Source organism: Lutra lutra, chromosome 8, assembly GCF_902655055.1.
Source record: "Lutra lutra chromosome 8, mLutLut1.2, whole genome shotgun sequence".
Lineage (NCBI taxonomy): Eukaryota > Metazoa > Chordata > Mammalia > Carnivora > Mustelidae > Lutra > Lutra lutra.
This window is the reverse complement of record NC_062285.1, coordinates 137666490-137693381: the sequence shown is the minus strand read 5'-3', so window position 1 is coordinate 137693381 and position 26892 is coordinate 137666490. Positions and strand designations below refer to the sequence as shown.

At 46.5% G+C, this 26892-nt stretch overlaps 1 protein-coding gene across 1 annotated transcript; it reads right to left on the bottom strand.

The window, feature by feature from the left end:
* Window positions 1-121: 121 nt before the first annotated feature.
* XRCC6 (X-ray repair cross complementing 6) lies at window positions 122-26766 on the bottom strand. Its single transcript, XM_047741994.1, has 13 exons — window positions 26651-26766; window positions 25928-26011; window positions 23134-23246; window positions 19102-19240; window positions 18585-18839; window positions 16366-16549; window positions 12739-12925; window positions 10187-10355; window positions 9310-9471; window positions 7546-7675; window positions 6793-6893; window positions 2440-2553; window positions 122-529 (listed from the first exon to the last, which is right to left on the bottom strand). Exons 2-13 carry the CDS (start codon window positions 26001-26003, stop codon window positions 336-338), a joined length of 1824 nt encoding a protein of 607 aa, XP_047597950.1. The 5' UTR covers window positions 26004-26011; window positions 26651-26766; the 3' UTR covers window positions 122-335.
* Between the last annotated feature and the right edge of the window lie 126 nt (window positions 26767-26892).

Genomic DNA, 26892 nt, shown 5'->3' with positions numbered 1-26892 from the left:
TGCTTCCATTATGATGATGATATGTTCCTAATGGGAGAGAAAATTAAGCTAACAAGCCAAAGGCAAGTGATCTTTGGATTTGAGGCAGACACATGCGTCTGCATCACACTGAAGAACAGTATATAGTATAAAGTTAAGGCTCTTTATTCAGACAATAAAGCACAGCAAAGTGAGAAGGCTATGCTGTTTCCATGGCAACGGAACGTCTCATAAATGTAAAGTCCTTGGCTTATAACAGGCAGACTCTTCCTGGCTCAGGAGAAACAGGTTTCAACTCGATGAGAACAAAACCAGGCAGCCTGGCTAGAGTGCAGGAGGAGGGGCTGGCTGGCTGGTCAGTTCTGGAAGCGCTTAGTAAGTGCGTCCAGCAGCTCCTGCTTCTTTAATCCGCCCCTCAACCCATACACCCTGCAGGCTTCCTTCAGCACGGGCACAGTGAGCTTACCCAGCGTGCCCTTGTTCACGTGGGCCTTCAGATCCTCTTCAGATAACTCCATCTTGGGCCTTTTGCTTCCAGAACCTTCATCATCTGGGGGAAAAGGTCAGGAGGGAGTGACTGTTAATGCCACCAGCGGCATCCCAGCTACACTGCACAGGGACCCTCCTATGATCTGGGCTGCAGTTAGCCATTTTCCATAAGGCTGTGATGTCCACCTAGAACACCACGGAAGGGTGGTTTTTGGTTTTCTGGGTTTTTTTTTTTTTTAAGATTTACTTATCTAAGAGGGAGAGAGAATGCAGGAGGGAAGGGCAGAGTGAAAGGGAGAGAGTCCTAAGCAGACTCCACACTGAGCCCAACATGGGGCTCGATCCCATAACCCCAACATCAGGACCTGAGCTGAAACCAAGATTTGGACGGTTAACCAAATGCACCACTGAGTCGCCCCTGAAGGGTGTTCTGATAAAGCAGCTTCTTTAAAGCATAAAGTCCCACACCAAGAAGGGAGTTCAAAGTAGTTTAAGTGCCACAATTTACCCAAAATTGGTGCTCACTCTGAGTAAGTCATTCATTCCTTCCTTCATTCAAAAAGCACTTACCATGTGCTTTTTTTTATGTCTGTGTAAAATACTTAGACATCATGCTAGGTGATCTCAAAGTGCGCACGGCAGTGGATCAACAAGTAAATCACAAAGGTGTGGGACACCTGGGTGGCTCAGTTGGTTAAGCAGCTGCCTTCGGCTCAGGTCATGATCCCAGCGTCCTGGGATCGAGTCCCACATCGGGCTCCTTGCTTGTCAGGGAACCTGCTTCTCCCTCTGCCTCTGCCTGCCATTCTGTCCGCCTGTGCTTGCTCTCTCTCCCTCTCTCTGACAGATAAATAAAATCTTTAAAAAAAAAAAATCACAAAGGTGTGCATAGGTGTGAAGAGCGAGGACAGCAGTTCACACAGGGCACTATACGAGTCACTTCGGATGCAAAACAGAGAACGTTTCATGGCCACCAACCTAGGCTCTCGCCGCTCCACTTCCTTGTAGGGCTGCTAGGCAAGCAAGGCCCACACTTGGCTTTACTAGACCAAAAACAGCCCCCCCAAATTATAGCCTAAGCCAGAACTATTGTCACATGCTGAGGAACTCACAACATGCTGTCTCTAAAAAAGGTGAGAGTCACGGTGAAGAGTATTTTGGGTCTAGTGGTAAGAAAAAGGATAGTCCAATAGAAAAAATGGTTAGAGCCAATCCCTGGAAGTTCACAGAAAAAAAAAAGTCCAAGAAAACCACATCTCATCTGGGATGTCTGGGTGGCTCAGTCAGTTAAGTGTCCGACTCTTGATCTCAGCGCAGGTCTTGATCTCAGGGTCATGAGTTCAAGCCCCACACTGAGCTCCACACTGGGCATGGAGTTTATTTAAAATTTAAAAAAAAACGTTTTTTAATTAAAATTGAAAAAACAAAACAAAACTAGATTTCATTCCTAACTGGAGAATTACAAATGAACACAGGATATAGTTTTCCCTCTAGTATTCTTTGTGAAAAAAAGAAATAGTGTATCAGGTCCAGTTCTGGTGAGAAATGTAGGGAAATACACACACCCTTTCTTGAACAGGGCATAAACTGTATCACTTTTTCAGAGGCCAACTGGTAATTCCATCAGAATTTTAAATGGCGACACCTTGACCCAGCAATACCACCGCTAGGAGTTTATCCTGGTTTAAGTGGTGGGTCCGCTCACACCGGAACGCAACAAGGGTTCATGTTCACTGCAGCATATCCGTCAAAAAAGCTGAATGGCATTGCCCTTCAGCTAAATAAACTGTGAACATCTATCCAGTGACGTGCCCACCGTATGTAGCTACGTAACAAACTAGAAAACAATGTCAATAGAAATACGTATGTTTGTGTGAAATGCGTAGGCCTGTACAGAAATTTCTGAAGGAACATGACCCTCTGTGATAGGACCATAAAGCCAACTTAAAAAAAAATAACCCAGCTCCTCACCTTGCCTCCTCTTGGAAACTTTTCCTTCAGGATTGTAATCTGGTGGGTAGACAAGCTCCTTAAACTCACTCACCAGGAAGCCCAGTCTTTTGTCTATTGCTTCAATTTTAGGCACTAGAAAATCCAAACACAGGAAGAGTGGCCAGGTTAGTCACAAGCCCTGGCTTTCTGTACAGTTCCAAGCCTATGGGGACCGGAGGAGAAAGTACCTGACTGCTGGGGTCAGGGGGAGTCAGGTCCATGAGGAGCCACCTGATCTGGCCATGACTACGTTCATGAAGCCTCTCTAATATTGACCAAGCACCTTGTAACAACCGCATTTAATGAGCACTTACTACAGCCAGGCACCCTTCTACATGCTTTAAACTTGTTTTTCAATTTAATCCTCTAGAGGGTAGGTAGATACATGTGTCTCCCCGTTTTACAGAGGAAAGCCAAGAGGTTGAAGGACTTGTCCAAGGCCATAGAGCTGGGAGTGATAAGAGTCACAAACGGAGCTGGATTGTGGGGTTTCAAACAAGAGTCCGCACCTGCAGTGGGCTTACAGTCTGGTCAGGGTAAGGAGGTGGTGAAAACAGAAATGCAGTAGGTGGCAATGCCATGAAGGGACCGAACGAGAAACACTGGAACACGGGAGGGGTCAGGAACGACTTTCGCAGGCGAGTCCGGAAAGCGGAGTGTTCCTCCTCAGGCAGATACTATTCCAAGCAGAAGGCATAGGGGCAAGAAAGGGCAGATGACATATAGCTTGAAGGCAGAAGGTCAGGAGGGGAGGACCAGCGAGGAGGCTGGAAAGACAGTCATGGCGAGGTCATGGAAGCCTTGAATGCCTGCCCCGGGCTTTGACATTATCCTGAGAACAGTGCGGAAACTCTGAAGGAATATGGGCAGGGTGGCAACAGGATTCCATTAGCATTTTAGAAAGATTCCCCTGGAGCTGTGTGTGGAGTATGAACCAAATGAGGGTGAGACAGAAGGGGGGGGAGCAGGGCCCATAAACCTTAGAAGCTGCAGAACTGATGGACGGACAGACAGAACGTGAGGTGTGGGGGCAGCCAGGCGGAGGTGTGGCTGGCTGGGAGGGCAGGGGCCTTCCCCAAGAACGCTACAAAGGAACAAGACAGCTCTGGGGGAAAGACAGTATTGGTGTTACCTTACCATTAGAGATGGTTTGTGGGGCTTATGACGTAAGCGTGTCACATCAAGGGCAGACATGAGATCGAGTCTCATCATCTCCTCACGTGGCCACGTTTGCTAAGTACTGAGGGGAACTCCTGGCACAACGTCACAGTCAAACCAGCCAAGTCAGAAGCCCCGTGTCCCGGACTACACAAGCATCTGTGAGAACTCTGGTTCTCAGCCTGGGAACCACCCAGAACTTCTTTTTAAGGATCTGAGAGAGACAGAAAGAGCACAAGCAGGAGGAGCAGCAGAGGGAAAGGGAGAAGCAGGTTTCCCACTGAGCAGAGAGCCTGATGTGGAGCTCAATCCCAGGACCCTGGGATCATGACCTGAGCCGAAAACAGATGCTTAACCCATTGAGCTGCCCAGGTGCCCCAGCTAGGACTTTTAAAAAACACTGATGCTGGGACACCTGGGTGGCTCAGTTGGTTGGACGACTGCCTTCGGCTCAGGTCATGATCCCGGGGTCCTGGGATCGAGTCCCACATCAGGCTCCCAGCTCCATGGGGAGTCTGCTTCTCCCTCTGACCTTCTCCTCGCTCATGCTCTCTCTCACTGTCTCTCTCTCAAACAAATAAATAAAATCTTAAAAAAAAAACAAAAAAAAACACTGATGCTGCTTCCCCCTTTCTCTCTCTGCCTGCCTTTCTGCCTACTTGTGCGCTCTGCCAAATTAAAAAAAAAAAAAAAAAATCTCTGGGTGCCTGGGTGGCTCAGTGGGTTGGGCCTCTGCCTTCGGCTCAGGTCATGGATCCCAGGGTCCTGGGATCGAGCCCTGCATCGGGCTCTCTGCTCGGTGGGGAGCCTGCTTCCCCCTCTCTCTGTCTGCCTCTCTGCCTCGGGTGAGGCCCAACCAGCCAGACTTTTTTTAAGTTCCCCAGACAATCCTACTGTATGGCCAACGTTGAGAACGAGCATGCTAGAGGTGGGGGAATGTCTCAGATCACCTGGAAGGCTTGTTGTAAAACACAGATTGTTGGGGCGCCTGGGTGGCTCAGTTGGTTAAGCGGCTGCCTTCGGCTCAGGTCATGATCCCGGAGTCCTGGGATCGAGTCCCACATCGGGCTCCCAGCTCCATGGGGAGTCTGCTTCTCCCTCTGACTTCCCCTCTCATGCTCTCTCTCTGTCTCTCAAATAAATAAATTAAAAAAAAAAACAAAAAAAAACACAGATTGCTGGGTCTTGGGAAAGGGCTCAATAGTGGAATTCTGACAAGTTTCCAGGCAATGCCAGTGCTGCTGGTCCAAGGAGCACCCTCAGAACCACTGGGGTAGCCTGTGGAGGCCACCTCGGGAGACATGAAGTGACAGAGAAAGATGGGACCCAAGGTCATCTAGAGTGCTCCCATGTCTGGAGGAGGAAAAATGGAAGCAGGCCCAGCAATGGAGTCCTGGGTCACTGTGGGCCCAGGAGAAAAACCAAGACAGTGTGGCATCCAAAAGCCAAATGGAGAAAGCAACAAAACAATCATAAGTCTTCAGCAAGTGATTTATGAAGAGAAAACCACTATCACTGCGCCAGAGGGAAGCAGAGACGCTCCAGATTAGAAGTGAATAAAGAACATAAAAGGGCACAGAGTCAAAGCTGTGGGATGTCTGAGCGGTAGGAGAGCCGAGTCCCAGGGCATGATGGCCGCTGGGCAGGGCGGCTGTGGTCCGGGCCAGAGCCGAGCAAAAAGGACAGGGCTGGGGACACAGGCTTGGGAGTCATGGAAGTGAGGGGACGCTGGAGGCTGTCGGAGCAGACCAGATAACCAACAGCTGAGGAGTCAGAGAAAACATCAGCGCAGCTGAAAGGGTTTTAAAAATGCTGCGGAGTATAAAATCTTAAAAAAAAAAAAAAAAAAAAAAAAGGGGCGCCTGGGTGGCTCAGTGGGTTAAGCCGCTGCCTTCGGCTCAGGTCATGATCTCAGAGTCCTGGGATCGAGTCCCGCATCGGGCTCTCTGCTCAGCGGGGAGCCTGCTTCCTCCTGTCTCTCTGCCTGCCTCTCTGCCTGCTTGTGATCTCTCTCTGTCAAATAAAATAAAATCTTAAAAAAAAAAAAAAAATGCTGCGGAGGAATGGGGGACTGCTGTGTCCTGAGCACTTCCTGCGCCTCAGGACCGAGATGTACTTAATCCCTTACAGGAACATCACACTGTCCCCATCTTCCCTATAAAGAAACTGAGTTTCAGGGAGCTGAATGAGATCCCAAGCCTACTCGAGCTGGTACGTGGCAGACCTGGGATTCAAATCTGTATCAGCTGTTTCCAAAGCCCGCGTCCTTCACCCCGTTGCTGGAGAGCAGGCCGCTTACTTCCTGAGTCACCTCAAGGCCACCAAGAAGACAGGCCACGTCACCCCAGCCTTGCCCTCCTGCCAGATCCAGCTCACAGTCCCACCCCCGCATGGGGGGCACTTATGCTTGGTCTAGCGTAAGACAGATTAGTAAGTGGGGAGCCAAGCAGGCCACACGAATTGTTCAGATCTTTTCAACATCTGTCAAAAGCCTTCATTAAATCCCGTCTGTTTCCCGCTGGGCATGTACTTACATCCCTAAACTGCGCACGCGCTCTCGGGAAATAGGTAAGAGAATCACAATCAAGAAAGGGATGGGCAGCGAGCTTAGGGCTCAACTGAGGAGGCCAGGCCCATCTCCGCCGTGCAGGGTAACGAGGGGGATCCTCTCGGGCACCGTGGGGCCGAGCAAGGACTCCGGGCCAGACTCCCTGGACTCTAAACCTGGATCCACTGCCCACCACTTGGGGCCTCGGCCCATCACTTCCTTCTCCAGAAACCAAGGTCGACAGCAGCACCTACCTCACAGTTAGTAACAAGAATTAAATGAGTCAACGACACACAGGACAACAGTGCCCGGCACACAGTGCGCGCTCAATAAATGTTACGGATTTTTTTTTTTTTTTTTTTACTTTTACCAAAACGGAGTCATGAGGTGGCCTCGTTCAAAGGCAGGTCTCAGAAGCCTGGTACTTTCCTCTCATGACGGAACCAGCCGAATCAGCTCTGCAGCGGCTTACGCTGCTCTAGAACATCTCTCAGACATGGCTGGAACAAGGAAGCTAGGTCTGGAGAGGGTGCTAGGAAGTGCAGCCACCTTTCTGGTCTGGAGCGAGAGCACTACGGGAAGTTCCCACGGAAAGAACCACAGGGCTCCGCCGCGACCCTTCTTACGTGTCAGATCCACCACCTGCTCGGGCTCCATGAGATCCAAAGCCAGCGCCTCCAGGTTCCTGAAGTGCTGCTGCAGCACCGGGTTCTCGAAGCTGTCACTTCTAGTGGAATAGTCATAATAGCACAAATACATTAAAACACTGAAAATAATTTAAAAATTATTCAATAAACCCGACTGAGGCGGCTCAGGCCTGGGGCTGGCTGAGGCAAACAGCCCAAATCAAACAGCGGGGAATCTTGTCTCTTGAACCAACTTTTCTCTCTCCAATTTTCAGTTTGTTGGGAATCCAAAAGCTAATTTAAAGGCAAACACCGGGGCGCCTGGATGGCTCAGTGGGTTAAGCCTCTGCCTTTGGCTCAGGGCATGATTCCAGAGTCCTGGGATCAAGCCCCGCATCGGGCTCTCTGCTCAGCAGGGTGTCTGCTTCCCCCTCTCTCTCTGCCTGCCTCTCTGCCTACTTGTGATCTCTCTCTCTCTGTCAAATAAATAAATAAAATCTTTAAAAAAATAAAATAAAATAAGGGCAACCACCACCTCCCGTCTGTCCCGAGAAGCAGAGGACAGAGAGAGACAGGGAGGAGGCAGGGCCGTGAAAGTATGAAAACAAGACGAAGGAGAGGAGGTGGGACACGGGGAGAGAAAGGACCTGAACGCTCTTCCTCCCCATACTCAGCAGCAGCCTGGGAGTAAAAGAATCCTGTCACCTCAGGAGACAGTTCCAGAAGAAAGCCTGAGACGGACCCACCGCTCACCTGTAGTTGAAACGGAGCTTCTGAACAATAGCTTTCATCTTATCTATCTGCTCTGGGTTTGCCATGACTTTCTCAGTAAAGGGCACCTTCCGCTTATCGTCCGCGTAGGGCAAGAAGACGAGCTGGAAGCCTGAGGAAGGGGGAAAAGTTCTCTGAGATTTGCCTTTACGGAAGGTTCCAGTTACAGAGCTGTCATTTGTCTCTCAACTCCAAGTTCGCCCTTCTACAACCTGTGACCCTGGGGCAGGGACCCTGCCACCCCTGCGTCTCCTTTACCAACTGACCTCTGTGAGCATTTGCCCGACCGATTCCCTCTGGAGCCTGCAGAGTGGACAGGGAGGGAGGAGTACCCCTTCCCGTGCCCTCCCGTCCCTGCCGCCCTCGCCCCCCGCCATGGCTCCTCGCCAGGGCCCTTCACCTGCCCGGCGGTCGGTTCCAGCCTCCGGCTTTCTTGACACACCCAGAGCCAGCTGGGCAGCGCCCCCTCCCTTTCTGAGCCCCTCCTCTGCACTTCAGCCTCTCCCCTCGGTTCCCACACCCCCAACCCACGCTAGAGGGAAAGAGGAAAGGTTATCAGGCTATTCCTGTAACAGGTTCTGAGAGACTCGAAAATCTGGACTGGAACCAGCGGCTGCTGCCAGGGGAAGGGCCCTTGCTGGCAAGGCCAACAGCGCTGAGCAAAAGGAAGGAACAAGTCCCTTTGCTCTCCGCTGCCTGAGGCTCTCACGAGTACCCACTACTGACACAGTCTGACAGTCAGCGGTGGAGAAGGAAACTGGGTCTGGAGAGCATCAGCCTCAGCAGCACCGAGCGTAATGGGGGAATCTGGAGCTGAGAGACAGCCGTCTACTGACCGACCTACAGAGCTCTTCCTCAGCACCCTGATGACCAGGGTTACAAATAGAACATTTTCGGGCGCCTGGGTGACTCAGTGGGTCAAAGCCTCTGCCTTCGGCTCAGGGCATGATCCCAGGGTCCTGGGATCGAGCCCCGCATCGGGCTCTCTGCTCAGCGGGGAGCCTGCTTCCTCCTCTCTCTCTGCCTGCCTCTCTGCCTGCCTCTCTGCCTGCTTGTGATCTCTGTCAAATAAATAAATAAAATCTTAAAAAAAAAAAAAAAGAACCCAAATATAACATTTTCGAAGAATCACTTTACAGTTTAGTTTTATTAGCATGCCCTATCGTCTTAGGCACTTTCACAGTCATTAACTTGTTTCACATGGGAAACAACCTGAAAAGTAAGACGTTCCAGAATTCCCATCTTTGCAGATACAGAATGTAAGTCGAGAGGTTAAATGATTTGCCCAAATCGGCCAGGTAACAAGTGGCAGAGATGGGCCTGAAATAAGAGAAAGTAAACTTTCCCACACATAAGGATAAGTCAAGTCTGACTTCAAAACCCATGGTCTTTCTGCTATACCTCACTGCCTTAGTATATGCAGAGGGTAAACCAAACACCAAACATTGCAAAGGTGTCTAACAATGGCTTTTAGTAAAGGTGCAGCAGTTGCGCCATAAACTTTGTCAGTAACCTGCAAACAGTCCCTATGCAGCCAATTCTTTAATGGTGGCTGCAGAGCTGCCTTGCATAGTTGCACATGCCGTGCACTGCACAACCATATTTGGCAGTTTTACCTGGCTCTGCATCAAATTCACCTGTGAAACCCTAAAATTACACCTTTTCCAGACCCCATTCCTGGAGACTTTGGTTGAGACTCTGGTCTGAGCAAGGTTCAGAAGCACTGAAAAGATCTCTTCCACATACCTGGGGGAGTCACCTGAATTTTCTGCTCATCCAGCTCCTCTTCCTGTGGCAACAAGGCCACAAAATAAGGAGGGATGTTCTGACGGGCGGTGTATCGGCACACTGCCATGACCTCCTTCTCCAGACACTTGGTGAGGAGAGCATTGAACAGGGTTGAGCTCCCTGGAAAACAAACATCCCAGGAGTCTGCATCCCAAAGGTATCTCCTCCTCTATTCCCTCTAGCCCAGGTTACAAGCCTACAATTTCTCTTCCATTTTCTTAAAAGGGCTTATGATACTTCATTAGGTAAAGTGTGATGACCCCAGAGCTGAAAGGAAAGTGGGGGCAGCAGAGGCACAGAAAGGAAGAGAAAGGAAAGAAATGAGAGATTAAATGCCTCAAACACCCATTTCGGAGTGTGAATTATTAACATCATTTCACTTTCACTATCTTTAGACTAATGCTATAAGCCCCAGTTACTAATAAAAGCCAGCCAGGTCAAATACAGGGGCCGGTTAGCTATAACACAGAGGAATTTAGGTCTGGACAGCACAAACACAATGACCTAGTTCACAGCATCTTTAATTGCCAACACTGGGGGAGAAACTGGGTTTTTGTTTTTTTTTTTAACTCTCCATCTGATGCCTCAAAGGAAGACTTCCATAGGAAGTAAGTTTTTAAATTTCTAATTCCATATCACCCCCTGGATATTCACAAAGCATATTAGTGTATTATAGGTCCTAAAGAAACATCTTTAACTTTGTTTAGTCCCAAATTTCCACAACTTATCTAAGCTCGAAACACTTTTAGAATGCCCCCTTAATATGTCCTATCCAGGCTCCAAGCAGGACTGCCTTCTGTGACTCATGCATTTACCCTCGGTCCACACCACATACCATTCACCAGGGACTCCTCGGGGTACACGAACAGGGAGGGCCTCAGGTGATGGTGTTTCTTCAGCATCATCAAGGGCTTGAAACCGATGAGAATCAAACCTGGTTCGTCAAAGCGTTTCAGCTCTTCTGTTTCCTCTTTCTCTAGTACAATCTGACGACTCCCATAGCTCTACAGGAAGGGGAACACGAGGGCCACATACACAGGCTACGTGGAGATGCAAAGTGACTGCCACACAACACTAGCAAGTTAAAATCAACTTTCTTCTAAGGAACAGGAAGATGGCTCACCAAGGACATCTTCCTGCTACCGCAGGGAATGAACAGTTACTGAGGGCCTGCCAGGCACCTTACACTCGTCACGCAATTTATCCAGCCGAGGCGGTAGATGTTAAAAACTGCTTTACAAATGAATGAACTGAGTCTCGATGGTTGATAACTTGCTCCAGGTTATATAACTGAATTGGGCTTTAAGCCACCATCTCTCTGGTGCTGAAGGCCATTCTCTTCGGGCATTTATCTCTTCCCTTAGTTAACATATACCGAACCCTCAGCATCGACCCCGACCCACAAAAGCAGCTCAAACCACACCTACTGATCGAGAAGACCTATGTCAGGTATTGGGGTAGGTCTGAGCAAACACGCACATTATTACTTCCAAACTTTAATTTTGGATTATGGTCCTAGATATACGACTGGTAACAGAACTTAGCGACAGAGTCAAATGTGTTTTTTGTTTTTTTTTTTAAGATTTTATTTATTTCAGGCAGAGATCACAAGTAGGCAGAGAGGCAGGCAGAGAGAGAGAGGTGGAAGCAGGCTCCCTGCTGAGCAGAGAGCCCAATGTGGGACTCGATCCCAGGACCCTGAGATCATGCCCTGAGCCAAAGGCAGAGGCTTTAACCCACTGAGCCACCCAGGTGCCCCCCCCTTTTTTTTCCAAATTTGAGTTTAATGAACAAAACAGACCCCTCAAGTTTTTTTGAAGGCACACTGGATCAAGAAAGAAACTCCATGGGGCACCTAGGTGACTCAGTCGTTAAGCGTCTGCCATCAGCTCAGGTCAGGATCCCAGGGGCCTGGGATTGAGCCCCCCATCAGGCTCCCTGCTTGGTAGGAAGCCTACTTCTCCCTCTCCCACTCCCCCTGCTTGTGTTCCCTCTCTCACTGTGTCTCTGTCTGTCAAATAAATAAATAAAATCTTTGAAAAAAAAAAAAAAAGAAAAAAAGAAAGAAACTCCATGACCAGAAGAGCGACTGCCTATGAATAAACCAACATGAGTAACAGTTACTTCCAAAATGGAAGAGGAAATTTCTAGTCTTCTCCTTCCAAAAGTAGGGCAAAACACTCCGGCTTGAGATTTGTGCTCCAAAAAATATCTCATGAGTTGAATCAAAATAATAATTAATTTTAGTCACTTAGGTGATCCTTCTAGGTCCTGAACTTAGGCAAAAAATCTCAGATTCTCTCCCACATTTTGCATAGTTAAAAAGGATGAGTCATGGGGCGCCTGGGTGGCTCAGTGGGTTGAAGCCTCTGCCTTGGGCTCAGGTCATGATCCCAGGGTCCTGGGATCAAGCTCTGCATCCGGCTCTCTGCTCAGCGGCGAGCCTGCTTCCCCTTCTCTCTTTGCCTGCCTGTCTGTCAAATAAATAAACAAAATCTTTAAAAAAAAAAAAAAAAAGGATGAGTCATTTGATTTTAACTTTAGACATCCAATCCTTCCACAGATTGAACAAAGGTAAGAGAACGAAGAAAGATAATGTTCTGCATTCTTAGTCCGTCCTTCAGATTAAGAAAGGCACGTGTATATCATTTCAAAGCACAGGAAAAAATTTGGTTTGGGGGAAAAAAACTCCCCCCCCCAAAAAAGTTCACTTCACAGCTAACAGCTTCCCCAGCTCATCTCCCTAGTTAACGATAAAGCCTTTTCTACTCCTGTACCCAAGCAAGGAATTCGACTGTTAGAGCTGAATGCAGAGGGGTCAAGGGCCAAAGTTTCCACTGCCATTTTTTTTCAAACGCTGGTTCTAACTCTCTGTCAAGTATCAATGATCTAGACACTGGGGTGCTTGGCTGGTTCAGCTGGAAAAGCATGCAACTCTTAATCTTGGGGTTGTGATTTCAAGCCCGACGTCACCTGCAGAGATTACTTAAAAAAAATTTTTTTTTTTTTTTTAGATTTTATTTACTGGGGTGCCTGGGTGGCTCAATCAGTTAAGCCTCTGCCTTTGGCTCAAGTCATGATCTCAGGGTCCTGGGATGGAGCCCCATGTTGGGCTCCCTGCTCAGCAGGGAGTCTGCTTCTCTCTCTCCCTCTGCCCCTCCCCCTGCTCCTGCTCTGTATCACTCTCTCACTGTCTCTCAAATAAATAAACAAAATCTTTAAAACAAACGGTCTAGATGCCAGAGATCCAAACAGGAATGGTTTTGTGTTCTAACAGCCTAGCTACAAAGACGTACATAGAAAAATATTTAACTGGTTAGGCTAATCACTGTCTCCCTCCCTGTTAACTCTTCAATGGGACAAAATACAATAAGAAGGCAGGCCTACCTGAGACCTCTTGGTGTCACTAGGCAGAAGCAAACTGCCGGTATTTACATTAAATGTCCGGGTCTTGGATTTCACTGGTTCATTGGTTTCCCGATAAAGCCTCACTGGAGGAGGTTTGACAGCCTTTTGGACCATATTATACATGCCGACAGTGAGTGCTATATCTTTGCTGAGCTTAAACTTCAACCTGGAGGAGAGAAAAACAAAAAACCATGGACTGAAAGATTATGGTTTCCTAGCTAAAATTCTTTTGTGGTACCCAAGCCTTGTTTCATTCTCCCCAACAGTCCAAATTCCTCAAATATAGATATAACACGTTTATTTTTTTTTTAAAGATTTATTTATTTATTTATTTGACAGAGATCACAAGTAGGCAGAGAGGCAGGCAGAGAGAGAGGAAGGGAAGCAGGCTCCCCACTGAGCAGAGAGCCCGACGCGGGACTCGATCCCAGGACACTGAGATCACGACCCGAGCAGAAGGCAGAGGCTTTAACCCACTGAGCCACCCAGGCGCCCCATAACACGTTTAAATAATACAGTAGAGTTTGCGGAGCACCTGGGTGGCTCAGTGCGTTATGCCTCTGTCTTCGGCTCCAGTCATGATCTCAGGGTCCTGGGATCGAGCCCCGCATCGGGCTCTCTGCTCAGTGGAAAGCCTGCTTCCCCTTCTCTGCCTGCCTCTCTGCCTACTTGTGATCTCTCTGTCAAATAAATAAATAAAACCTTTAAAAAAAAAATACAGTAGCGTTTGCTATAATAGTATCTCAGGGTCTATTATCACAAAAATTAGTTTCAGAATACATTGTTAAATTACTTAAAATAATGATAAAGAGTGTACCGTAATAAAAATAATGATTGTTTTAGGGTGCCTGGGTGGCTCAGTCAGTTAAGTGTCCAACTCTTGATTTCAGCTCAGGTCACAGTCTCAGGGTCAGGGGATGTGAGATCAGGTGCCTATGTCAGGTACACTGGGTTCCACACTCAGCGGGGAATCTGCTTCTCTCCCTTTTCCTCTGCCCACCCCACAACCCCACCACACACTCTCTCTAAAACAAACAAAAAAACAAACAAAAAAAGATTCTCTTCCTGTTCTTCTGCCCCTCCCCCACCAGGCTCACACATGTTCTCTTTCTGTCTTTAAAAAATAAGGGCGCCAGGGTGGCTCAGTCAGTTTAGCATCTGCCTTCGGCTCAGGCCCTGATCCCAGGGTCCTGGAATCGAGCCCTGTGTGGGCTCCTTGATCAGCGGGCAATCTGCTTCTCCTTCTCCCTCTGCCTGCTGTTCCCCCGCCAGTACTCTCTCTCTCTCCTCTCTCTCTCTCAAATAAATAAAATCTTTTCAAAAATAAAGATAAAAGTTAGTATGTTAACAAAGAACTTAAGACAGTGCTGGCACACAATAACCTTGCAATAACATAATTCCATTATTTGATTATAGTGAGAACATTAATCATTTTCTAGGCCTAAGGCATTATTAGTTCTCAAACAGTTCCAGTTTATTACTCCTATCAAGTATCCTGTAACCATTCTTCCAAAGAATAATACTAACATTTGGGGATGCCTGGGTGGCTCAGTTGGTTAAGCCACTGCCTTCGTTCGGCTCAGGTAACGATCCCAGGGTCCTGGGATCAAGTCCCGCATCGGGCTCCTTGCTCGGCAGGGAGCCTGCTTCCCTTCCTCTCTCTCTGCCTGCCTCTTTGCCTGCTTGTGTGTACTCTCTCTCTCTGACAAATAAATAAAATCTTTAAAGAAAAAAAAAGAAAATACTAACATTTGTAAATAATTACTATGCCACGCACTCTGCCTGGATTATCTATCTGGGTTAGTCAATATAGCCGTCCTATGAGGAGGGACCATGTTTGCCCCCATTCTACAGAAGTCCAGAGAAGTCATGTGACTTGCCCCAGGTTGCCTAGCAGAAGGGCCGGGACTACAATCCAAGCCAACCTGGCTCTAGGACCTACATTTTTTTTTTATATTTTTATTTACTTATTTGACAGAGAGAGAGAGAGAGATCACAAGTAGGCAGAGAGGCAGGTGGGGGGCGGGAGAAGCAGGCTCCCCGCTGAGCAGAGAGCCTGATGTGGGGCTCGGTCCCAGGACTCTGAGATCATGCCCTAAGCCGAAGGCAGAGGCTTTAACCCACTGAGCCACCCAGGCGCTCCCAGGACCTACATTTAACCGCTATTTTATCCTCTCTGCCATCCCCACCGAAACATGTGCTAGATTTCCAAACTGCAGTGACAATACTCCATTATTTCAGGAAGGGAGAAGAGATGCCAGTGTGTTTGTGTGAAGAAAAAGAAATCATTCCCAAGGGGCAAAGGAGAGAACCAACAGCCAAACTATAACTGTTCGCAGTGGGCTGCTATGTGGTTGCCCTAAAATCGTTTCATGAGTTTTCTAGCAGAACTGTCAGTAACCTCCTGAAAACTCCTCAAAAACTACCTATGGTGGGGCACCTGGGTGGCTCAGTGGGTTAAAGCCTCTGCCTTCGGCTCAGGTCATGATCCCAGGATTCTGGGATCGAGCCCCGCATCGGGCTCTCTGCTCAGCAGGGAGCCTGCTTCCTCCTCTCTCTCTGCCTGCTTCTCTGCCTACTTGTGATCTCTGTCTTGTCAAATAAATAAATAAAATCTTAAAAAAAAAAAAAAACTACCTATGGTCATGTTCCCCTATGTTGAGGAACCTAGTCTAAAACAAAAGCCTGATGTGAACCTTTCGAAAGCAACATGGGGGAGCCCTTGGGACTCTCAGGGCAAAGTTCTCTAAGAGAAGGTAACTTAGGGGAACCTGGCTCAGTGGGTTATGCCTCTGCCTTCGGCTCAGGTCATGATCTTAGGGTCCTGGGATCAAGCCCCATATTGGGCTCTCTGCTCAGCAGGGAGCCTGATTCTCCCTCCCTCTGCCTGCCTCTCTGCCTACTCCTGATCTCTCTGTCAAATAAACAAATAAAATATTTTTTTTTTTAGATTTATTTATTTATTTATTTGACAGACAGATCACAAGTAGGCAGAGAGGCAGGCAGAGAGAGAGAGAGGGAAGCAGGCTCCCTGCTGAGCAGAGAGCCCGATGTGGGGCTCGATCCCAGGACCCTGGGATCGTGACCCGAGCCGAAGGCAGAGGCTTCAACCCACTGAGCCACCCAGGCGCCCCTAAAATCTTTTTTAAAAAAATAAATAAAATTTTTTAAAAAGAGAAGGTAATTTAACAAGCTGGTTCCTGTTGATCTCAAGTTTGTAAGAAACCAGAATAATGCAACACCAGTGACAATAACTAGCACTTCCTGAGTTTTTGCTCTAGATCAGGTATTACTGTTATCCCCAATTTACAGAGAAGCGAGCAGACGACATACTAGCGACTGCAGGTGAGGACAGCAGTAGGCCACAACTGTTTACCCCAAGGAAGTGGAGAGGTGTGCTCTTCTGGAGAACTAGCCTACCCGCTCTTGCCAGAGGAGGAGAAGCACATATGCAAACATGCTAGGCTGAGATAAAGCAAGTTTTCAGTGAGGCACACCGGGAGGCACCGCCCAGAGGTAAGGAGCCAAGGAAGCTTTGTCAAAGCAGCTGGGTGTTCCCGACGGGGCAGGGCCCTTGCGGGCGGCTGGCCCAGGTTCAGAGCGCACCTACACAGCACACGCTTCTTGGTCTCCTTGGCGCGGACCTTCCTTAGCAGGTCCTCCAGTTTGCTGGATTCCTCAAAGTGAACCCCTAGGTCCTCATCCTCAGCTGTGCTGATGATATCTCGGTAAAACAAGGATATGTCAAAGCCCCCACGTTTCTTCAGGTGCATCAAGTCCAGGAAGATACCTGGGGCAAGGAAAACAACTTTTAACAAGCGAGGATTGTTTTTTCAGTTAAGCCCAAATACGCAAAGAACTAGATGGGTTATTAACATTTTTAGGACTTATAGACACGCTAAAGGAATCAGCTGCTATAAGGGCAACTTACTCAATATTTTTATTTTATTTTTAAATAGGCTCCACACCCAACGTGGGGCTCGAACTCCCAACCTTGAGATCAAAAGTCACATGCTTTACCAATGGAGCCAGCCAGGTGCCCTGAGCACTTACTTATTCAAACCATCACCATGCATGGTAGCATGAAAAGTCAAGAAAAGCTCGCTCTAGTAGAGCTCTTTAGAAAGCACATGGCCGGGCGCCTGGGTGGCTCTGTGGGGTGAGCATCTGACTCTTGATTTCAGCTCAGGTCATGATCTCAGGGTCGTGAGCTCAAGCCTGGAGCCTGGAGTCCGGCTCCACACACAGGGCGGTCTGTTTGGGATTCGTTCCCTCTGCCCTCCCAGCACCCGCCAATCACACACACACACTCTGTCTCTCTAAAACAAATAAATCTTTGGGACGCCTGGGTGGCTCAGTTGTTTAAGCAGCTGCCTTCGGCTCGGGTCATGATCCCAGCGTCCTGGGATCGAGTCCCACATCGGGCTCCTTGCTTGGCGGGGAGCCTGCTTCTCCCTCTGCCTCTGCCTGCCATTCTGTCTGCCTGTGCTTGCTCGCTCTCCCTCTCTCTCTGACAAATAAATAAAATCTTTAAAACAAATAAATCTTAAAAAAAAAAAAGAGAGAGAGAGAGCGCACGCGCAAATGGCTTCATCATTTTCAGTAGGAATGTTACATAGGTGTCTCCCCCAGCTTCATTTTATTCTTTCATTTCATAGTCAGTGGAGAAAAAAGAAATGTTTGACATCAACTACAAAGAAGCAATAAGATTAAGTGTCGATTTAAAAGAACAGGGAAGGGGGTGCCTGGGTGGCTCAGTGGGTTAAGCCTCTGCCTTCAGCTCAGGTCATGATCCCAGGGTCCTGGGATCGAGCCCCATATCGGGCTCTCTGCTCGGCAGGGAGCCTGTTTCCTCCTCTCTCTTTCTCTGCCTACCTGTGATCTCTCTCTGTCAAATAAATAAATAAAATCTTAAAAAAAAAAAAAAAAGGGACAGGGATGGGGCTGGGCGCCTGGGTGGCTCAGTGGGTTAAAGCCTCTGCCTTCGGCTCAGGTTATGATCTCAGGGTCCTGGGATCAAGTCCCTCACTGGGCTCTCTGCTCAGTGGGGAGCCTGTTTCCCCCGCTCTCTCTGCCTGCCTCTCTGCCTACTCGTGATCTCTGTCAAATAAATAAAAATTTTTTTAAAAATTTAATAAATAAAAATAAAAGAACAGGGATGGGGTGCTTGCGTGGCTCAGTCAGTTGACTGTCTGCCTTCGGCTCAGGTCATGATCCTGGGGTCCTGGGATAGAGCCCTGCATGGGGCTCCCTGCTCAGCAGAGAGCCTGCTTCTCCCCTGTCTGCTGTTCCCCCCCATTGTGCACACTCTCTCCCTCTTTCTCTGTCAAAAAAATAAAAGCTTTAAAAAATAAAAATAGGTGGGGCGCCTGGGTGGCTCAGTGGGTTAAAGCCTCTGCCTTCGGCTCAGGTCGTGATCCCGGGGTCCTGGGATCGAGCCCCGCATTGGGCTCTCTGCTGGGCAGGGAGCCTGCTTCCTCCTCTCTCTCTGCCTGCTTCTCTGCCTGCTTGTGATCTCTGTCTGTCAAATAAATAAATAAAATCTTAAAAAAAAAAATAAATTAAATTAAATAAAAATAAAAATAGGGGTGCTTGGGTGGCTCAGTGGGTTAAAGCCTCTGCCTTCAGCTCAGGTCATGATCTCAGGGTCCTGGGATCAAGCCCCATATCGGGTTCTCTGCTCAGTGGAGAGCCTGCTTCCCCCTCTTTCTCTGTCTGCCTCTCTGCCTACTTGTGATCTCTCTCTCTGTCAAATAAATAAATAAAATCTTTAAAAAATAAAAATAAAAATTAAAAAAACAGAAAAGAACAGAGAAAATGCCAACCTGTGTCACGGAGATCTCCAGCTTTGGTCCTGGCCCGGCTGGCTTTGGCACTGTCATGGCTATGGGGGTCATCTTCATTGGTGAACAACATGATCCTCTTATGGCTCATCTTGACCTGGACATCGCTAAAGAGGTTGGCACAGACCCAGAGCACCTCACTCAGTGAGTAGTCAGATCCATGGCCAATTAGGTCTTGGAAATGCTTTTTTCCCTGCTCCCCTTTAAACTGGTCAAGCTCGAGCACTCGTTTCGCACCTAATCAGAGACAGGGAGTCAAACAGGCAGAAAAATCAAAACGGAGTTAATGCCCCATTTATATGGTAAACAGAAGAGCAGAGGTCCCGTTCTCACCCCAGAAGTGTTTAACCCACAAAGTGCACATCCCAGGAAGAACCCCCCTCTGCAGGAAAGCATACTCTTAGTCAACATGTCATCTACTTCCTTCTCCACATCCTTCTCTGTTCAGGGCAGTGACCTTCCAGTTTAAGGGAAAAGCTGATCTTACGCCTCTACTGACCTGGATTATCCAACTCCTGCAAGACGTAAATATTTTTGAAATTCACTGAATTTTTATCCTTCTCAGTACCATAGAACACCACTGCCAAGAGATCTTGATCACTGCTTATGATCTTATTGGTATACACACTCTGGATACACTGACAAAATCAAAATAAAAATTCAATTAATATTTAACTTACCATAAAATTTAAACTCCGTAAGTGCCTGGGGCATAGTAGATGCTTAATATATTTGCTGAATCTGTCCATGGCATTAGATTAAGGCCTGACTCCTACCTTCAGGAAAGTCATGAATCAGTGAGAAGGATGGGCATATATATTATGCTATAACAAAAGGCAAAGTGTGTTAAGTATGAGTAGTTCCTACCGTAAGAAATCAAAGAACTGGAATCACTTATTAGTCAGGGAGGAAATTCTGCTGTAAGAAGGGAAAACAACCCAGTATTGGAATCAGAAAACCTGGATGTGAGTCCCACTGATGTCATTTACTTAATTGACTGAGTTTGGACAGGCTCTCTGATCTTCCCTCAAGCAGCCTGAGACCAAGAAACAGAAGTTACCTATGTAAAATAATCACCTATGCAAAAGGTTTAAGCTAACAATAAGCAGATGTAGCCCAACAGGAAGTCCTTAACTGCTAACAGCATCTTTTTTTCCCTAACAGCATCTTTTAGAATAAAATTTGCTTAATTACACAATTAAAGACATCAGTATTCTAGGAAAATCCTGTCTAGTAATTATTTCTACAAGTATTTTAACCTACTCTTTTTTTTTTTAATTGAAGTATATTGTAACACGTTACCTGTGTCAGGTGTACGATATAGTGATGTGACAAATCTGTACATTATGCTTTGCTTGTCACAAGTGTAGCTCCCACCTGTCACCCTATAAAGCTATTATCATACCACTGACTATGTTCCTTCTGCTGTACTTTCCATCCCCTCAACTTTATTTACTTTGAGCAGTCTATAAACATTTACAAAACTTTGGTGAGGGCTTCTTTTAGGTTCTAAGAATTAAAAAAAAAATTTTTTTTTGAAAAAATATTTTTTCATTGCTTATCAAATACATTATATTCATCTGTGAATGTCTCACTTATTTGCTACATAGCAATACATTTTCTTTTGGATCCTTTAGGCATCAAGCGTTCTAAGAACCCTTTGAAATTACATGCAGAAGTATGAGTGTATCTTTTTTGGAGATGGGGTACATAGCTTTTGCCACATCCTTAAAGAAGGCCACAATCCCAAAAAGGTGAAAGCAGTCCTCCTCAAAGAGTGATCTCCAAACTAGCAACATCAGCATCACCTGGGAACTTGCTGGAAATGCACATTCTTGGTCCCAGCTCTAGATCTACAGAACCAGAAATTCTGATTCTGGGGTAAGGCTCTGCATCCATGCTAACAAGGCCTACAGATGACTCTGAAAACCACTGCTTTAAAGTTAAGGACTATTCTCATTAATTCTTTTTCTAGATACAAGATATTCTGATTTGCCAACTACAAGAACTGTCTGTATACAAATTAGAACATCAGAAGCTTCTGTTTGGCTCCAAACTCTAAAAATATAAAACATAATATATGCGGCTAAGTCTTTAGAATTTATAATTCTTCTCTATAAAGAAATGATAATCTTCTGGAGGTGGACTTCACATAACAAAATTAACCATTTTTATTTTATTTTTCAATAGGCTCCATACCCAGTGTGAGACTTGAACTCACAACTCCAAGATCAAGGGTCTCATGCCCTACTGACTGAGCCAGCCGATGTCCCCAAATTAACTATTTTAAAATTAGTTAATTCAGTAGTATTTAGTACATTCACAACACTGGATAACCACCACCACTGTCTAGTTCCAAAATAATTTCATCACCCCAAAAGCAAGCACCACTCTTACCATTAAGTAATTGCTCCCCCGGCGCCTCTGCCTCTATCGCCATTCCTGGTTAACCACCGACCTACATTCTCCATGGATTATGCATTTCTTATTTCATATAAATGTAATCCCAAAATGTGTGACCTTTTGTCTGGCTTCCTTCACTTAACATAATGTTTTCAAGGTTCATTCACCTTGTGGTCTCAATACGTCACTCCTTTTTAGGGCTGAGTAGTACTCCACAGCATGTATAAACATTTTGTTTATCCATTCAAAACATTCAGGAGTAACACAGAGGTGGTGGTTACACAATGAATGACTAAAACCTTCGAAATGTGTACCTTAAAATGGTTAATTTTATGTTATGTAAACTATACCTCAATTTAAGAAAAAAAATATTGAGGCTCCTGTGCGATGCCTTTGGCTGAGTGTCAGACTCTTGGTTTTGGCTCAAGTCGTGAGATCAAACCCCACATTGGGCTCCTCACTCAGCAGGGAGTCTGCTTGAGATTCTCTACCCCTCTCAGCCCCTCCCCCCTGCTAACACTCTCTCTCTCTCTTTTTTTTTTTAAAGATTTTATTTCTTGGGCGCCTGGGTGGCTCAGTGGGTTAAGCCGCTGCCTTCGGCTCGGGTCATGATCCCGGGATTCTGGGATCGAGCCCCGAATCGGGCTCTCTGCTCAGCAGGGAGCCTGCTTCCCTCTCTCTCTGCCTGCCTCTCCGTCTATTTGTGATCTCTCTCTGTCAAATAAATAAAATCTTTAAAAAAAAAAAAAAGATTTTATTTATTTATTTGACAGAGATCACAAGTAGGCGGAGAGGCAGGCAGAGAGAGAGGAGGAAGCAGGCTCCCTGCTGAGCAGAGAGCCCGACGCGGGACTCGATCCCAGGACCCCGAGATCATGACCCGAGCCGAAGGCAGCCGCTTAACCCACTGAGCCACCCAGGCGCCCTAACACTCTCTCTCTTAAATAAATAAATTATTTAAAAAAACAGAACAAGGGGCGCCTGGGTAGCTCAGTTGGTTGGGCATCTGCCTTCGGCTCAGGTCATGATCCTGAGGTCCTGGGATCGAGCCCTGCATTGAGCTCCTTGCTCTGTGAGGAGCCTGCTTCTCCCTCTGCTGCCTGCTCTCCTGGGTTGTGCTCTCTCTCCCTCTCAAATAAAGAAGTAAAATCTTAAAACAAAACAGAATAAAACCAAATATTTACTCCTTGATGAGACAGGTACTATTATTTTCTCCATTACGCAGATGAGGAGATAGATACCAAAAGGTTCAGCAACTCTTCTGACCTCATATAGTTTGTAAGTGACAGAATCAGGACCTGAACCCGTTTTTACTCTATTGGGTAATTAGCTAGGAGAGGGATTGCTGGGTCATGTGGGAATTCTATGTTTAATTCTCTGAGGAACTGCCATCCTGTTTTCCACAGCAGTCGACCCATCTCACATTCCCACCAGCAACGTAGGTTTCCAATTTCTCTGCATCCTTGCCAACGTTTCTTTGTATCCTTTTTTTCCCCCTCTAAAATATAGCCATGCTAGTGGGTGGGATATCTCACTATGGTTTTGCTTTGCTTTTAATTTGCTTTTCTCTAATGACTAAAGATGTGCATCTTTTTGAGGGCTTCTTAACCATCTGTATAGATCTCTAGAGAAATGTTGTTGCATATCCTATGCCCATTTTTATGAGACTGACGCGCTGCCTACTGCGCTAAGGAGGCACCTCTATGCCCATTTTTAAATGGGGTTGTCTTTTTGCAGTCTTTTTTCAGCCATGGGTAATACTCAACTTCCAAATACCAATGAAAAGAGGACTCATTTAACACCATTAACTGTTGGAATATCCTTTCTTCCTTCACACGCACATCTTTACAGGAGGAGGAGCCCTTCTGTACCGCCAGGGCTAACACAAGAAGTGGGAGCAATGTATTCCTAGAGTCTGAAGTTCAAACACAAAATAAAATGGGTCTATTCTCCAGCGCTGCTGCCTTTTTTTTTTTTTAGCTCAGAGTACATGCAACCATTCTGGGAGAGGCTAAAAAACACCAATCATTCACAAATTTTTCAAAGAGTCCATAATTTTTAGAGTGGTGTTAATACTTTTTTCTTCCTCTCCTTTCCTTTTTTTAAATTAAATAGAAGGTAGTCTTACCTGGATGCTCATGTCAAAAGGAGTCATTTCATCTTCACCCTCAGATTCAAACATGGCCCTAGAACCATCAACCAAAAAAATCAAACTATCTCTTCCTGAGTATGTATATTCTCCTATGGGGGGAAAAATAGAAGAAAATGTTTGCACTTGTGGTCATATTTATCATGTTTATTATTCATGTAAAACAAACAGAAAAAAGCCCATTACAATGCCCACCCTCCTCCAAAGAGTAACCACTAACCTGACTTTCAATAATCATTTCCTTATTTCCTTTATAGTTTTATCATCCTAGTGAACATTCCTAAACACTAGTTTTGACTTTAAAAAAAAAAAAAGTTTCGGGGGGCACCTGGGGGGGCTCAGTCAGTTAAGCATCTGACTCTTGATCTCAGCTCAGGTCTTGATCTCAGGGTCATGAGTTCAAGCCCCCAGTTGGGCTCCACACTGGGCATGGAGCCTACTTAGAAAAAATAAGTTTTTGAAACCTCTTAAACTATAGATACCCCTCCGTTTTTGTGTCATAACTTATTTGCCAAAGAACCAGAATGTTGTGTTGCATACAGTTTTCCACCTTCTGGATTTTGCTGACTGTACTCTTTCGTTATAAACTGACATAAACCTCTGTCTTTCCTACTGAGGACCTAGAGAGGGTTCATCATCAGATTCAGGTGTTCTTTTTTCCTTTCTGGCATCATAGACGATGCTGAGTTTTTTATAAAAACACATAAAATGGGGACTCCTGGGTAGCTCAGTCAGTTAAATGTCTGCCTTTGGCTCAGGTCACGATCTCAGGGTCCTGGGATGGAGCCCCAGTCAGGATCCCTGCTCAACGGGGAGCCTGCTTCTCCCTCTGCCCTTCCCCCATGCTTGTCCTCGCCTGCTCAATCACTTGCTCAATCTCTCTCTTGTGTTCTCTCTCAAATAAATAAATAAAATCTTTAAAAAAAAGAAACACATAAAATGTCTGGTTGTCTCCCTTTTATTCGCACTGCTGCTTTTAATACAATAAACGTAACTGCCCATCTATAAAACAATTTGGCGATTATGGGTCAAGAGCCCTAAACAAAATTTTTTTAAATTTTAATTAATTTATTTTTATTAACATATAATGTATTATTTGTTTCAGGGGTACATGGCGGTGATTCATCAGTCTTACACAATTCACAGCACTCACCATAGCACATACCCTCTCCAATGTCCATCACCCAGCTATCCCATCCCTCCCACCCCTTCTCTTACAGCACCCTCAGTTTGTTTCCTGAGATTAAGAGTCTCTTATGGTTTGTAGAAAAATTCTATCATGATCCAGTGAATTCTACCTCTTAGCAATCTAAAGAACATAAGATATGGGAAACCCCTTATACAAAATTTTCCACAATGTTGTTCATTAAAGTAAGAAATTGAAAATAGGACACCTGGGTGGCTAGGTCATTAAGCATCTGCCTTCAGCTCAGGTCAGGATACCAGGGTCCTGGGATCGAGCCCCACATCGGGCTCTCTGCTCAGCAGGAAACCTACTTCTCCCTCTCCCACTCCCCCTGCTTTGTTCCTTCTCTTGCTGTGTGTCTCTCTCTCTCTGCCAAATAAATAAACAAAATCTTAAAAAAAAAAAAAAAAAGAAATTGAAAGTAACTAAAATGTCCAATGGGAAGCAGACTGGAAAAAATTACAGTACCTTTAAAATGAGTTATAAAGACGACATATATGTAGTTACATGGGAAAATATATCTATAATATATTAAGGGGAAAAGGCAGACACAAAATTATGTTTAAAATTGTTTTTGGGGGACGCCTGGGTGGCTCAGTTGGTTAAGCAGCTGCCTTCGGCTCAGGTCATGATCCCAGTGTCCTGGGATCGAGTCCCACATCGGGCTCCTTGCTTGGCGGGGAGCTTGCTTCTCCCTCTGCCTCTGCCTGCCATTCTGTCTGCCTGTGCTCGCTCACTCTCCTCTCTCTCTGACAAATAAATAAAATCTTTAAAAAATAAATAAATAAATAAATAAATAAATAAAATTGTTTTTGGAAGAAGACTGGTGCAAATGAAAATGAAAAAAACATATATTCACTATGATTATAAAAAATCAGACACAAAGAAAAGCAGACATACATAGTTAAGAAATAGCAGAATAAAAGATGAAGGAAATTTCCTTCAATGAAGGAAATATGCAAAATGCCAAAAAGCTGGCAGTAGTAGTGTTCGAGCAGTAGAATATATAGATTACAGCAAATTTTCTCTTTTATGTTATATGTTTCCTGTGTTTCTCGCTTTTAGTAAAAACACTTTAAAATTTTTTTACCCAGGACTTAAATTCACCAGTATGTAGACTACCTGCACCCCTTACTTCTCTTCCTTTATCCTTTGTGTTACTACCATGCCTGAGACCATGGTGAGAGAATGAATCTTGTAGCTGTGTTGCTCACATTTTCGCTTTGGTTGCTGCAGTTATTGTAGGGTGAAGACATTTTTATACTGAGGTCCTACAACGAGTAAAACAACTCTCCTGGGTGAGGAAAGGTCTTCCCTGAGCCACCTAAGGTGACAAAAGGTACCAATGTTCAGGGTCATTGACTCGAACTCAACAGATGTCTACCTACCAGAACCCAGTAAAAGCTTAAGGCTACAAATGTCTCAAGGACTGGAGTAGGACTTGAGTAAAAGAGCCTTGGGTAGCTCTGCAAAGTTCAAAGGGAGAAAAGCGTTTGAGATTCTCTGGGGAGAGCAGGGTAAGCCATTAGACAGCAGAGACAGGGAAAGTCTTATACACAGAACCACGCACACGTTGAAGTCACTTACCACCTGCTTCAAGTCCCTCTTCTTGTTCTTCTTCTTCATCGCCCTCGTTTTTGTAATAAGACTCCCAACCTGACATTTTGTTTACTGCTCACCAGGTGAAAGAAAGTTATGATCAGTAAGAAGCAAATTTAACCCTAAAAAATATCGACTCCTAGGCTCCCATGAGATCCGCCCTAAAGTCTCAAGATTACTGGTGAGAAATGCGGATGCTGGATCTTGCTGCCTCCAGAGCTCTCAGTAACTGAGATGCACTAGTATACGGCGGTGGGCATCATTCCAGCGGCAGCCTCACCTCCGCTATCCCTCAGGGCCTCTTCAGGGCTGGTAGCGGCCCTCCGACTGACTGGGGTGCTGGGGCAGCCCAACCTGAAGGTCCCGTCTGGCCTCCAGCACCATCTGGACCTACGGAATTCCTGCTCCAGGGTACTAGATACTCCAGCGGACCCACTGTGCTCATCCCGCCCCCAAATTTCCCCCAACTCCTCCGCCAGCCACGCGGAGAGATAGGGTCTCACTGCAGGCTGGCCTCAAGGCCAGGTGCCGCCTCCCACGGAGGAAGGGACGGGGACCAGAATCGGTCTCTACCCCGCCGGTCTGCACACTTCGTGCTGACGCTGCCTCGCGGGGAGGCTAGAGCGGCGCGCAAGACTAAGTGAGCGAAGCACGTTGAGACCAGCCCCGGCCGGAAAGCAAGGGACAAAGCGAAAAGCCCTAACTGCCTACCTTAGAAACAACGAAGAGATCAATGTGGACAAAAGGCGGGGCGCCACGCTCGCACGGGCTCCAGTTCGCGCTCCCAATCAACGCCCGTTGCGTCATCACGCATAGCGCGCACATTCCTCCTCAAATGACACGCCCACTTCCCCCACCGGCTTTCCACTACTGTCTCGAACGAATCCAACCCCGTGAGCGAAAGCCCCGCCCCCTTCCGCGAAACCCCGCCCCTCGCCGTCCGTCGGGACGGT

Bases quoted from the DNA above. Each gene is read 5' to 3' on its own strand.
- XRCC6 (XM_047741994.1), bottom strand. From the start codon at position 26,003: ATGTCAGGTTGGGAGTCTTATTACAAAAACGAGGGCGATGAAGAAGAA. The intron at 16,550-18,584 runs GTTGGCATTTTC...TCCTTGCCCCAG, and splicing joins TGGAGATCTCCGTGACACAG to GTATCTTCCTGGACTTGATG. The intron at 2,554-6,792 runs GTAAGAAGGGTC...TGGATTTTCTAG, and splicing joins GCAGGTGGTGGATCTGACAC to TGCCTAAAATTGAAGCAATA.